The 14,176-nt window shown below is 43.2% G+C and overlaps 1 protein-coding gene across 1 annotated transcript in view; it reads right to left on the bottom strand.

Moving 5' to 3' along the window:
* CHD7 (chromodomain helicase DNA binding protein 7) overlaps positions 1-14,176 on the bottom strand; it is a 147,213-nt gene that overhangs the window by 14,236 nt on the left and 118,801 nt on the right. The window contains exons 19-30 of the mRNA XM_049781939.1: positions 13,937-14,047; positions 13,636-13,841; positions 9,962-10,161; positions 9,618-9,777; positions 5,743-5,832; positions 5,187-5,290; positions 3,700-3,829; positions 3,211-3,283; positions 2,812-2,875; positions 1,953-2,175; positions 1,459-1,667; positions 447-1,121 (exon numbers count right to left, since the gene is read on the bottom strand). Coding sequence (XP_049637896.1) covers positions 447-1,121; positions 1,459-1,667; positions 1,953-2,175; positions 2,812-2,875; positions 3,211-3,283; positions 3,700-3,829; positions 5,187-5,290; positions 5,743-5,832; positions 9,618-9,777; positions 9,962-10,161; positions 13,636-13,841; positions 13,937-14,047 — 2,245 coding nt within the window. The remainder of the gene's footprint in view (positions 1-446; positions 1,122-1,458; positions 1,668-1,952; positions 2,176-2,811; positions 2,876-3,210; positions 3,284-3,699; positions 3,830-5,186; positions 5,291-5,742; positions 5,833-9,617; positions 9,778-9,961; positions 10,162-13,635; positions 13,842-13,936; positions 14,048-14,176) is intronic.

Genomic DNA, 14,176 nt, shown 5'->3' on the forward strand with positions numbered 1-14,176 from the left:
TGTCCATAAAACTCTTCTGGGTTTAAGTTGGTTGAGCGATCATGGCTCATGCTATATAAAAATAAAACATACATCTAAGCACAACCTTAAATGATTCCCCATCATAGAAGAAAAGGTACACTAATTACCAATAAGAAAAAAAAACAATACAATGGCATGACATGAAACACCTCATATCATCACAGAACCAAAGTGTGTGTGTGTATGTTGTGGGAGAAGAGGGGAGAGGAGAAAGAGGGGGAAGGAGAAGGGGAGATGGAGGGAGGGAGGGAGAGAGGAAGAGAGAGAGGAGAGAGAAGGAGAGGGAGAGTGGGAGAGGGGGATGGAGAGGGAGAGAGAGAGAGGGGGGGGAGAGAGAGAGGGAGAGAGAGGGAGAGAGAGAGAGAGAGAGAGAGAGAGAGAGAGAGAGAGAGAGAGAGAGAGAGAACTGAGTGACGAGTCATTACCTTCAGGCTGGGAAGATTCTTCTGACTTATCATCATCCTCCAGCTTTTCTTCCTCATCCTCTTCAGAACCTTTTTCTGAAATAGACTTGGGCCCCGTATCTGTGCTGACCTCCATACCTTTCAGTCCATTCTTTACAGAGCTGGCCTCGGACTCACATTCATTTTTACTGTCCTTTCCCCTGCCCTCAGCTTCGTCTTCGTCTTCTTCTTTCACCTCAGGGTTTTCTGAGGAGACTGCATTTTCAGACTCCTCCACTTTGCCTTCGGCTTGTCCCACCCCCCTTTCATCCTGGACGTGAGTAGAAGAGAGGACGGCAGGGCTCGGGCCAAATCCCATGGCCAGGGGGTTCAAGGAAGAAATGCTACCCGCCCCTCTGTTCTGGGCGAAACTTTTATGTGCGTCTAGAAAGGACAACTCGGGGTCATTGAGGATGTGATAATCTGTCCTGCTCACTCCATGTTTAGCAGCACCCACCAGCAAGTCTCGGTCATGCCGCCCACATTCCCACCACTCGGGCAAGTCCAAACTTGGCTGGCAGAGTTTCAACCTCTCTCCCAGCTGCGGGTGGTGAAGAACTTGTTCTCGGATTTTCCGCAGAAGTTCAATGCGATAGAGGGTTCTGGAGGCACGTTCTTCTGTGATAGGCTCGATTGTGGAAGAGAGGTCAGGAGGCTCTGTAATAAGAAAATGACAGTGTTGACATAGAAAAAACTCAAGAATGCTTTAACTTGCCTGCTTTGGGTTTTGTTTTTCCACACGATAGATTTTTTTTGCTTAGTTTTACTTCATTTTATTGTTTTTAGGGTCACTTTTAGGGTCACACCTGTTGGTACTCAGGGGCTACTCTTGGCTCTGTACTCGGGAATCACTCCTGGCGGTTCTCAGGGGTTGCTATGGGAGGCTGGGGATCCAACTCAGTTTGACCATGTGGGATGCAAGCAAGCACCCTATTAGCTGCACTATCTCACTGGCCCTCTTTTAGAATAAAACTTCAACTACGAAGAAACCTACCGTCATCTGGCTTAGCAGGCATTCGACACACTCGCCGACACATGGCCACAAAACAACTGAAGTATTTCTCCAAACTCTCATCAGATTTTTTGTCCAGCCTGGCAAAAGCTCGAAATTGGTTCCAGTCAAACTGCTGTTTGAGGGGATCAAAGATAACTCCGAAAGTGGACACCACACGGTAAAAATCAGCCTCTTCTCTTCTTGTCCACCTGTGAGGTTAAAAAAAAAAAGACAATGGCCTGACTTTTACTTGAGGAAAAAGTGCTAAGGTTTCTTGAGTTCCCTCTCTCCCAAAACCCAATTCACATCCTTCCGTTGGATTTGGATGAAGTGAGGCTTTTGCTAATGGTCTTATATGGGTTTCTGTCTGTCTGTCTGTCTGTCTGTCTGTCTGTCTGTCTGTCTGTCTGTCTGTCTGTCTGTCAGTCAGTCAGGGGCCTACAAGATGAGAAAGGAATGCACCAGGATTTGGATAAAATTCTGCAGAAACTCACTTCTGCCGTTTCTCAGAGATGATGGCTTCCCTTTCCGCCTCCAGTGCTCTCACTTCCTCCCGAGGCCGCCGTCTCCGCCGGTCAGTCTTCATTAGGGCCTCTTGCCTCATTTGTTGCCTCTTATAGCTGCGCTGATAGGCAGTAATGAGGCGGCGCAGACGGGTGGTCAGGGTTGAGGTGTTCGGCCAGTAAAGTTGGCCTAACTCAGCACTACTCTCGCTGTGCTTGCCTAGGGAAGTGGAAAAAAAATAGTTTTGAAATGTGGAGCCGTGATCTTGCAGTACACAGAGTTTTCCATCAAAACAAGATGACTCATTAACATTTAAATGACAGTGTGTGGGAGAGGGCATGGTTGTGCCCGAAGAGAAAAAAATAGAAAGAGAGAATAGTGTCAGCGTGGAACCTAGATGCTATTCCTTTTGGTTTTTAACTGCTCAGGAATATGTTTCTCCATCTTCTCCATCTTATTGAGACACGGGCTTTTTCACCGTGAAATACTTCATAGGGAGGTACTCAGAATAAACACAAAAGTAATAATTGATAATGACTTTGCTAGACAAGTCAGCATTCTATTCAATCTGACAATATTTCAGGGTCTGAGTAAATAGCCTCTTCCTGATATTTATGTTTCTAAAGAGGCTTAAATACTTTTTCAATTTTAAGACAAAAAGATTTAACTGATCAAATAAGGAAATCATAATATGGAAAACTAGTAGGAATTTAACTTATTCTTGACAAATGAGCGAAGCAGCAGAAACAGCTCTTTCAGACACCACTTGTCATAAAGACATGCATGTATCTCTGAAACAATGATGCCTGCACAAAATACATTTGTTCCATAGCAGGAGCTTTTATGGAGGCTTGCCTGTGTTGCGGAGTTCCATGGTTTCTTCCTTATCTTCTGGAGGAGAATTTGCAAATTCCTTGAAAGAAAAGCAAGATACAGAATGACTTCAATTTGGGGTTCTTTTTGCTTTTTCTTTAACTGGAAAGGCCATGTCTGGGACTCAGGAGATGGCTCAAAGAGCTGGCATTTACACTTTGCAGGCAGGAGTCCCAGATTCATTTCTGGCACTGCATGGTTCCATCCCCCCAAAAGTTCCCCTCCCCTGAGTACTACCAGGTGTGACCTCCCCTAATACCCCCAAGAAACACCCTCCCCCAAAGAAAAGGCCATTACTAACAAAACTCAAGAAGATATATATGGGTATATAATATCTTAAAGGAGCTACAGGCATGAATATACTTAAATTCTTACATCTATTTCATCCTTGAACGGAATTCTGGTAGGTTTATACTCTGGGTCTTCATCTTCTCTATCAAATTCTCCCCTACATAAAAATTTAAATAATGTTTAAGTAATACGGATAAGCAAAAGACCGAAAGGGAAACTAACATTAATCTTTTAGTTACCTGGGAAAGAGAAACATCTGTCTAAAGCTACTTTTAATTCTGGGCTTGACATGAAAAGCGACTCCATCACTATTGAGGATGAGCAGCGGTAGGAGAGGGAGAGGGGTAGAAGAGGTGTGGGCTGCCATCATTTGGAAAAGACAGATTTTTTTAGATTATCTGGATAATATATTGTGCTTAAATAGACTATTATGAAAAACAGACTATATCAGCAAACATCACTTATATTCAAATCAGATATACTACAATTAACAGCACGGTATTAGAATCAGACCTTGCTGATAGATTTGCTAGTGACTCAAAGTTTATTAAAATTTTAAAATGTCCTTCTTACCCATCACCGCCATCTGCTAGCATGTCTGTTCCTCTTTGCTCGGCAGCTATGGCCTTGGCATCGGGCATCCCAACTCGTTCCAGAAAGCACAATGTGGGGTCAGCTCGCATAGAATTGTACTTCTCATAGCCTATGCCATTCCCACCAGTTCGCAGAGGACATGAGTGAGAGAGAGAGAGAGAGAGAGAGAGAGAGAGAGAGAGAGAGGAGAGAGAGAGAGATGAAAGGGCTGTCACTGACCAAATCCACAGCACTGTCACAACATAAAATTTATTTCTCAATTGAGATTTTTCACTCCTGGCTAATTTAAGTGAACATATAGAATGCTCAGTAAGGGTAGCTGTGGGAGCCAAGGTGTACTTCAAGGATGTTCTAGAGTGACCACAAATACTGACAGGATCCAGAGTGAATGCAAGGTGCCTGGAAGATATCTGAGCTTCCTTCCTCCCTAATCTAGTTTGGTTGGCATTTAAAAGGCTCCGTAATGTTCCTTTATGACCCCTGCAGTGCTACACTGGGTCCACACCACTGTCCGTGAACACCCTCGGTCCTTCCTGTAGGAATTCGCACCACTGACTGCAAAATCCATCTATGCAAGGCCAGCGAACCTGTCTTATTAGGTTTAAGGTGATGCATGTCAGTAAGATGACACTGTTCCCTCTATGGCTTTCAAACTGCAATTTGTTTTTTGACTGCCCAAGTTGACTAGATGGAAAATGGCAGATCCCAACAGTGCACTGCAGGAAAATGATTTTTTAGGCTGAGCTCACAAAATGTGGCTGCAGTACATAGGCAGAACAGCACAATTCAATTAGGATGTGTACTACAACGCACCGCGCTTAACTGCTGTAGAGCCGCAAGCCAAACTGTAATCATGAAAGGTTTTATAAGCCATCATTCTCCCCTTTAGTCAGGCTGGGCTGCTGAGAATACCTCTGCGACCTCCAGAGAATTGGGATTATAATCAGGAATCGCTCACTGTATATATCATGCCAGTTCTGCATCCCCAGCCTTTCAAAGTTAACAAGGCTGCATCCCACTCAGGGGAGCCCCGAGTTCTCAGCACTGACATTTGTGAAATATTGCTTGGAACAAAGCCCAGGAGGCACTTGTACAGATTAATAGCAGAGGTTAAGCCCACCGTCCACTTTGACACGGCTTGGCAGGACTAGCAAGGGAAACTGTGCTCGAAGCAAAGTTTAGGGAGGGCTATAGGACAACTTGGCTATTATTAAAACAAATATGGTTTTGGTTTTATTTACAGCCAAGAAAGAAATGTTTTCTTCTCAAATGCTCAACAAACATTCAAAAACAGCATCTGATATTTACAGTTCATATTAGATTTTTTGGTACAGGAAAATGGTAGGTGCCAAGAGTCCTTTGGAACTGTCCTCACTGAATTATGGCTCTGGAAAAGCTTGCAAGGAACCCTGAATAAAGACAAAGCTACATGATCAAGATGTGGACACAAAAGAAACGTCACTTACCATGTTTGAATACTCCAATTAGGAGGGATTTATCTGCCTCCTTATCCCACCAATCTGTAGGGACTTCGGCATGGAAAGGTTCGGGTATCCACACATCGGCTTCACTATAATGACAACAGGACAAGTAATATTTAGAATGAGTTCTAGTAGAGGAGGATTGCAAGTGAGGAATATGACACATCGTTCATGTACCCTCTTGCCACAATAAGCTCCTGAATGCACAGGTGGGAGGAGTAATACAAAAAAGCAAGGATGTAAGTCAATAGCTTCCCCTATGACCAGAGATGAACTCTATGACCATCTCTATCACTTTTCAGGTCACCTCAAACACCTGTAACTTAGCTCACTTTGGAAGAGGTGGACCCACATTCACAGAAAGGGTTTTCCCAATTCTCACCCTATTCTGGAGATCTGAGAAGACAAACAATGTGTTCAACATGCAAAAAGGGAGATGAGTGAGCCATGGTTTAGGAAGGGTGGGAAACGCAATCCAGGATGTCTTCTCACTCCCAGGATTGTCACAGGGAGGCATGAAACAAATTGTGCCTGCACTAACCTTGAGTCAGCACCCTCTAAGATCTTCTCTGCCTGGTCTCCTATAACTTCTTGTCTTAGATAGTAGAGCATGCGGACACGCAGCAGGACCCTGGAGAGGAAGACAGAGGGGGGAAAAAGTTCTTAACTTCAGGACTGTTTGCCAACAGTGGCTTTTGGCAGCTGCTGCTGTTCATCCATCATCCTGCCAAGGCTGATTAGCCATGCTGTATGGTAGGCTTGAAGCGTGACAGATGGTGGCACATAATCACCTCTGTGTGGTGCTTTCTGCTGGCTTCCAACAGGCCTGCCTGGCAACCGCTCACACTGCACAGAGAGGGACCGATCTCAGCCCAGCCCAGGCGCACTTCATTTAGTTCTACCTAGTACAGCTTGTGAAGTTTAGACACGTACCCTACCATTGCCTCTGAAGTATTGAAGCAAGTTTGTAAACAACTGAGCAGATGGCTTTCAGTAACTGTTCTGCTTCATTATCTCATAAAATTTCCTCAGCTGCTGCCTTAATACCATTTTTGGAAGCACATCAGAAGTTGTAGGAATAAACGAGATATAAAATCTGGTTTTACTACCTTACAATAAACCCTCAATATGGAATGTCAGGTTTTTCAGATTATACAACTTTGCTTCTGAGAAAGGAAGATGGTGACGGGGTGGTGACAGAGTAGGAGGTGAGCCCTTACATGGCTCCCTCCAGGACCTATAAATAAATTTTAGTCTTTCTAGTTTGGATTACCTGGAAGTGTATGTTATATCTTAAAAAAGACATATACACATTACAAAAGTAGATTCAAGAACGTTCAATGCACTGTTATTCCTAGTCACTGTCAAGGTATCATTTTGATAAATCCTTGGAATTCTAGGAACTAGATTTTCACTCTCACTTGGATTTCCTGAATGGTTAAAAATGTAATTTTTTTCTTAAGGACCCCCTGATAAATCCCCAAGGCTTGTGTCTACTTCAACTCTAGCATCTCCTGTTGGACAGCCCCTGGTGTGCTTTCGAGATTGATATTAAACATTCTACCTCCTCCTCCTCCTCCTCCTCATTAAATGACAATTCCACGTGCTGTCTCCCCAGCTGGATAAACCCATCACACACTCACAGAACATTTTACATACACTGGGTTCATTTAACTTTATTATAATCTTAGGATGAAGTGAGGTTACCAGTTAGCTTCTATTCTATAAACACAAAAACAGAGGGAACCAGAGATAAATGAAATACCCAAGGGTTATTTTGAAAACAAACCACCTAGAATTAGGGCCTTCTGACATCACTATATTACTTTGTCTCTTTAAATGTGGAATTAGCCTTGAAAACATGAAAATAACAACTAGGGGCAGCCTCACCAAGACAGAAAATGTCTCATCATACAAGAATATGTTCCTTTAACATGCCTTTCCTCTACCAGGCTAATAGGAAAGTTCTAGATAAGCAGAGTGTAAGGCCCTAAATATAGAATATATTACAAGGTAAGCAATCATTTTGGAATCCTCATTTTTAACTCTCTCTCCTCTCCTCCCCTCCCCCCTCCCCCTCCCCCTCTCTCCCTCCCTCCCTCCCCCCCCTCTCTCTCTCCCCCCCCCAGGTCATTTATGCTGCGCTGCACTGAATGAATAAGAAAAAAGTAAAGAATGACTTCTGGAACTAGACTTTGTTTCTTCTTTGACTGGAGAAGGTGCAGTCTCCTCAGTAACTTCTATTCTTAGCAAAAGATCCTAATAAAAGAGATCCTGGTGGTTTCTGTCCTTTTTGATAGAATACGAAGTTTTCTACTTTGGAAGGGTATTTTGATGATGTGAAGATTTTTTTTTATGAATTTTGAATGTCATCTTCTAGAGGAAAAAAATTCCACTGTACCTGTAGAACATGCTGTAATCCTGTAACAAGGTGGCTAAAAGGTGGCCTTGCAACTATGTGAGATTGAAAATTTAATGTAAATGTGGTTTTGAAAGCGAGTCCTCACTCCTAAAGCTAAATTCTAAAGTCTTCATAGTGGACTCCTCCCTCCCTCCCATTCTCCCTCCCTTCCTCCCTCCCTCCTATCTTTTCTCTTTCCCTCCCATTCTCCCTCCTTCCTTTCTTTCCTTTCTTTCTTTTTTTTTGATTTTTAGGTCACACCCAACGATGCTCAGGGGTTACTCCTGGCTCTGTGCTCAGAAATCACTCTTGACAGCTCAAGGGACTATATGGGATGCCGGGATTTGAACCAACCATGCAGTCCTGCTGCATGCAAGGTAAACACCCTACTGTTGTGCTATCTCTCCCCCCCCCACACACTTATTTTTTGATATCTTTTTTTTTTTTTTTTTGGTTTTTTTTTTTTGGGCCACACCCGGCGATGCTCAGGGGTTACTCCTGGCTGTCTGCTCAGAAATAGCTCCTGGCAGGCACGGGGGACCATATGGGACACCGGGATTCGAACCAACCACCTTTGGTCCTGGATCGGCTGCTTGCAAGGCAAACGCCGCTGTGCTATCTCTCCGGGCCCATTTTTTGATATCTTAATAGATCCTCTTGTCACAGAACAGTACTCAGTTATCAAAGAAAGGCAGCTTTTAAAATGGGCGAGGGGCTGAAGAGATGTGTGCAGCAGGTATGGCCTCTGCCTTGTATGTATGCAGTTGCCCCAGTTTGATTCCCACACTACCTAAGATTCCCCCAAGAACCAGCAGGAGTGATCCTGAGCACAGAGATAGAGTAAGTTCTGACACTTCTGGTGTGGCCTCTAACATCCTCTTCCTACTAGAGGAGAAGGACTTGCTGAGTCAGTTTTTGGTGGCAATGCTGCCTGTACTGTGGACACTGAACACTGTACTTATTGCCAGGAAATATTTAGCATATAGAGATTTACTTAACTTGGTGGATGGGTCATGCAACTACAAACTATGAAATAAATTTACATTCAGTAATCCTAATTTACAAATAATCAGGTTCTGGGAATAAAGGTAAGACATTTGATCCTAAGATTACAGAAAGGTAAAAAGGACCTTTAATGGAGACATTTATTATTAGGCAAAAAAATAATATAAAAATCTCAGTCCCTTTGCTGCAAGCAATCAATTGAAGATGAGATCATACAGAGCTAACCACAAGTCTCCAACACATAATGGTTAAAATATTGTTATCCACAACATTCATGGCAGTCATGTTAAATGGCTAAACAAAGCATAGACCATACAGAGTCAGAATGATAGTACAGTGGGCAGGGCTTTGCCTTGCACGTGGGCAACCTGGGTTTGATCCTGAGAACCCCGTAAAGTCCCCAGAATACTACCAGGAGCATTTCGTGAGTGTAGAGCCACGAGTAACCCATAAGCATTGTTGGGTGTGGCCCAAAACCAAAACCAAAAAGTGGTCTAGTCATTAATAAAATATTATTTAGCCATATAAATAAAGTTTGCTATATAATATAGATGAAACTTAAAATTTTTCATTATATTAAAGTAAGATAAGCCAGATGGAGGACAAAAATGATATGATACTACTTATAAAATATTCCGAATAGGCAAAATACAGGAAGTGTACAGTTATTGTCAGGTCAGGCCTGAGAAGATGAGAAAGGATATAGGGATTTCTTATTTAATAAGAACTAAATTTGTAATGGAGACAATGAAAGATTATAATAAAGGATACACCCTATAAATATAATTTATGCCAACAACCCATATATTTACAATCAGAAAGGTAAAATTCTCTATGTGTCCTGCAAAGGCTCCAGTTCTGAATAATGTACAAACACCGATGTACAGATAATATGTATATGTGCACATACAAATGCAATAGCTTAATACACACAGATACCCATATATTGAACAATAAAATGAAACAGCCCTGGTGTTCACCCATCCCGACCTGCATTCATCAGAACATACTTGTTGCAGTGATGCTTCAGGTGCTTCTTATAGCTGTCCTCCTGGAACAGGGCATCTGGGTTGCAGCTGGCTAGCCAGTCTGCATCCTGCACCATTGGATGTGCACTTTGGGCTTTCACCTTCTTCCCTTTCCTGCCCCTTGGCACTGGGGCTGATAAACCTAGAAACAGCAAAAACAGCAATTTTTAAAAAGCTTTTTTTATCATCCTAATCATAATGTTAGAAAGAGCTATTCTGAGGTATGAGGCGGAAAAATGAGTTCTAGGTTGTGTCTCTAAATGTGGTCACTTGGCACAGGGTCGCCAGTGGTTCTGGGAACTCTGCAATCTGGAAAGGAGACCCACCAGAATGATTAACCAGGGCTCGAGTCTGGCCATCAGCCGTGGGTGTGATCAGATCCCAGATGAAGCTCTTGATGTTCTCATCTCCTTTGTAATGATTGAGACAGTACACAAGGATCGTTCTACAGATGGTTTCTACATCTTGCTCGGTGAGTTGACGTTTGTAGCGTCCGTGGGAAAGGATGTCTGTCCACCGTCCCCAGCTGAAAAGCAAATATTTAGCATACAGACTGTGTCTCAGATATTAGGCCTGGGATTCTACTGTACAATCAGGGACTAGTGTTAGGAAACACTGGTTAAAACGAATACCATTTAGGTCATATAAAATTAATGAACATAGTGCAAGAATAAAAAATACTAGTTTAGGGACAGGAGCAGTGGCACAAGCAGTAGAAAGTTGGCCTTCCACGTGGCTGGCCTAGGATGAACCATAGTTTGATCCCCAGCATCCCATAAAGTCCCCCATGTTAGAGGCGATTTCTGAGCACATAGCCAGAGCGTCACTGGGTATGTCCCTCCCTAGAAAATCCACCCCCCCAAAAAACCCAAAACACGACTTCAGAGTGGGTGACAGTGTCCTTCGATCTTCAGGGCAGGAATGATACCACTTAAATGACACAGCAGATAACAGCTTTTACAATTGGATGTAGGCAGTGGCAGTACTTATATGACAGGAACAGAGACTTGGGCCTAGAAATTGTATATTTTGTTCTTCTCTGTCATGGGGTATATAAATCTATGCTGGCCAATGATTTGAGTTGAAAGGTGACTCAGTTGGGTGTAACCACCTCCAAGTCAAGGATGCAATGCTGAGTCAGGCCACTTCAATCTACTTCAAAGGGAATATCAGGGTAATTAATGAGACTAAAAAGGCTGTGAATTTCCTGTTGAAATATGGAAGCAATGATTTCCAAATGTAAAAGCACACACAGAAAAAATGCTCAGGTCCTTATGCTCAGGACCAACTCTAAGGTCCTTATGTTTAGTGGACGGAAAGCCTGTGGATAGAACCGTCCAGGATGGTCTATTCAGGGTCATAATCCTGTTTAAACATTGTGCTGTACAGTTCTGGGTGGGATGGAGAACTAGCAGATAGCAGATAAACAGATTCATGAATGAGAGCTGTGTCTTCCTTAGGTGACAATTGACTAAGACACCAAAATAGTGTCAGGACAAAATAAGCCTCTCCACAGTCACTTCCAACAATGGAAAGCGGTGCAGAGGATGGCCTGTGTGGCAATGTCTGTCCCAGAAGGCTGGCCTTTTATCCTAGCCTGTCTTCTCTGGTTGCTATTAACTTCCCTCTGCTGCTTAGATCACAAGACTGGCCCTACCAGGACTCTAGCCACCCTGCTCTATCTAGCAAGGACTCTCTCTTTTCTTTCCTGACCACTTCCCACCACTCCTGACCCAGCTACTTCTTACTATCTAATAAGTCATAAACTGTACGTCATTTTAGGTGTAATTCATGCTTTGACTTCTCCTAGTTCCAAAGAAGGCAGATAATATCTGAAATGATTTGTAAAAGAGGGAGTCAAGCTTCTTTGCTACAACTGAAGGGAGCTTTCCTGCACAGCGCAGCATCACCACACTTTATAGCTATGTCCTGTGTGTTTGTCTGACTGCCTCAAAGCAAGGCGTTGGCTATTTGGTTCACTAATTCTAAGTCATAAAACCAGACAAGTGGGAATGGGAAGAGTGGCAGTGCAGAGGGTAGACCAGACTCTAGGACAAGGGCTGAGGTAATACTGGCATAGGTGAAGTGGCGCAGATGAAGCCTGGGGGTATGGAGTGGGGTACTCAAGGTAGCAGAAAGATGAAAATTAGATGCACTGAAGAGGACAAAGGATTCTGCCCTCCAAGAAACTTGAACAATCCCTGGACAAGCCCAGACAGACAAGGGCTAGTAAAACCTGGTGTGTCTTGTGAAAAAAGAAAGTTTATGTTTCCTTGGAAAATAATGATAATCCACTACAAGAAGCAGTCTAAGACTAAACATTGTATTATCTATAAAAATTTGTTCTGGGGGACCGGAGAGATAGTATGGAGGTAAGGCATTTGCCTTGCATGCAGAAAGTCAATGATTTGAATCCCAGCATCCCATCTGGTCCCCCGAGCCTGCCAGGAGCGATTTCTGATCATAGAGGCAGGAGTAACCCAAGTGCTGCCAGGTATGACCCAAAAAACCAAAAAAAAAATTTTGTTCTGGTCCCAGTTTTTTGTGTTTTGGGGGCCGTACTTGGTAGTGCTCAGAGCTTCATCTTCGTTCTGCATTCAGGGCTCTCTCTTGGCCATGCTCAGGCAACTTTATGGGCTACTGGGAATAGAACCTGGGTTGGACCTGTACAAGGCTAGCTAGCATCCTACCCCCTGTACTATTTTTTGAGCCCTGGTGCCAGTTTTTAAATTCAAATGGAATTTCCCTAAAGCATCCATAACAAGAATTGTTATTTGTGCAATCAAATGCTCGACCCCTGAGCTATAACCCCAGGCCTAAGAATTGTTATCTGTGGATTCAGATGTTTGCAGAGCACCTTGCCTTTGGTGTGGATGTTGTAGAGAACAGGGATGTATGAGGTGTGACTTCTGTCCTTCAGGAAGGAGCTGGTGGTCCAGCAAGAGATAACACGTACTTTCAGAGTTGAAATAATTGTGCCTTTATGTTTCAAGTGAATTGGAATAATGACACCAGGAGATAGAGGAACCATTAGAGCATATGCCTAGCACCACAGGGCTTCTTAAGCAGAACAAAGTGAAGTCTTAGAAGCCCATGAGCACCCTTAGGTGTGGTCCTAGAGACTTGAGTACTGCTGGGGTGGTTGCTAGTATCACAGAGCTTGAGCAGACTAGCATCTTTGGACCCCAGCATTAAGCTACTGGCCTAAGTTGGCCAAGGTGCCACACTGCTAATAAGCAAAAAGAAAAATAATGAAAAAAAAAAAAGCAAAATCAAAAGACAATAGAAACTAAGAAAGAATGAGGTAGTGAGATGACTTGCCAGATAAACTTGCCAGATAAAAGTTACCTTTAAAAAGATGACTATTTTTCTATTATATCTTTAGAGTAGAAAATTAGTGAGTACAACCATTTAATTTTTGTGTAAAGTAAGAAAAGGGGAAAATTAGAATCTGATTTGTTAGTAAGTTTAAATCTGACAATTTCTGAAGAAGCAAACCAATATACTTGGCTTTAATTGGCCCCTTCAAATCCATAAAGATCTGAACAATCTGAGCAAACTCTTTTTTGTTTGTTTGTTTTTTGGGCCCACACCTGGTAGCGGCGCTCAAGGGTTACTCCTGGCTCTGTGCTCAGAAATTGCTCCTGGCAGGCTCGACCATATGGAATGTGGGGAATCGAACCCAGGTCCGTCCTGGGCTGGCCACATGCAAGGCAAACGCCCCTACCTGAGCAACTTTAACTCAATGACTATGACTGTACTCTGAGGAATCATACACATTTTCTTTTCCTACCCAAAGTGTAATTTTAATAACTTTTTGGGCCATACCTGAAGGATCTATGGGCTTATTCCTGTGGCTCTGTACGAATAACTCTTAGTGGTGTTTGGGGTCCATTTTGGGGTGCTGGGGATTGAACCCATATCAGCTGTGTGCAAGGCAAGCACCCGACGTGCTGAACTGACCCCATAGACTATATTATTTCTCATGAGTCCAACTTACCCATAAACAAGCAGATTCTTCTCTACTCTAAAGCACTCGCTCCTGGCATAACCCTGGGACCTGTCCTGAGGTCGCCTGGGCTTTGTGCATGGCTTCTCTTCAGAATCGCTTTCCAAGTCTGAAAATTCCATCAGCTCATCCTCTTTCACTGCACTGTAGAGTCTGGTCTGCTTCCTCACTCTAGGAGTGTCAATTACTAGGTTGTTCTAAAAAAGAAAAGCAGATACACTTGAGAATTCCGAGGGGAAAAGCCACCCTTGGGGTCATATCAGATAGGATCTGGGTGGGACTTTGCACTCACCCTTCCATTTAAGGCATCGATATCCAGTTCAGCCTTCTTAGCCCACTTTTGCCAGAAATTTGGGTCATCCAAGGATATATCTGTCCTATTTCCAGATGCAACAAAACTGGCCTAAAGGGGAAACATGTACATTAGCTTTCAATGCTTATTCAGATGCAAAGAAGCTTTAGTTTATTCCTCCACTCAGATACCAATCAGTCTCCTAAGTGTTAGATGCTGCCATCAGTTGGGCCAGGATGA

The sequence above is a fragment of the Suncus etruscus genome, chromosome 10 (assembly GCF_024139225.1).
Source record: "Suncus etruscus isolate mSunEtr1 chromosome 10, mSunEtr1.pri.cur, whole genome shotgun sequence".
In the NCBI taxonomy this organism is placed as follows: domain Eukaryota; kingdom Metazoa; phylum Chordata; class Mammalia; order Eulipotyphla; family Soricidae; genus Suncus; species Suncus etruscus.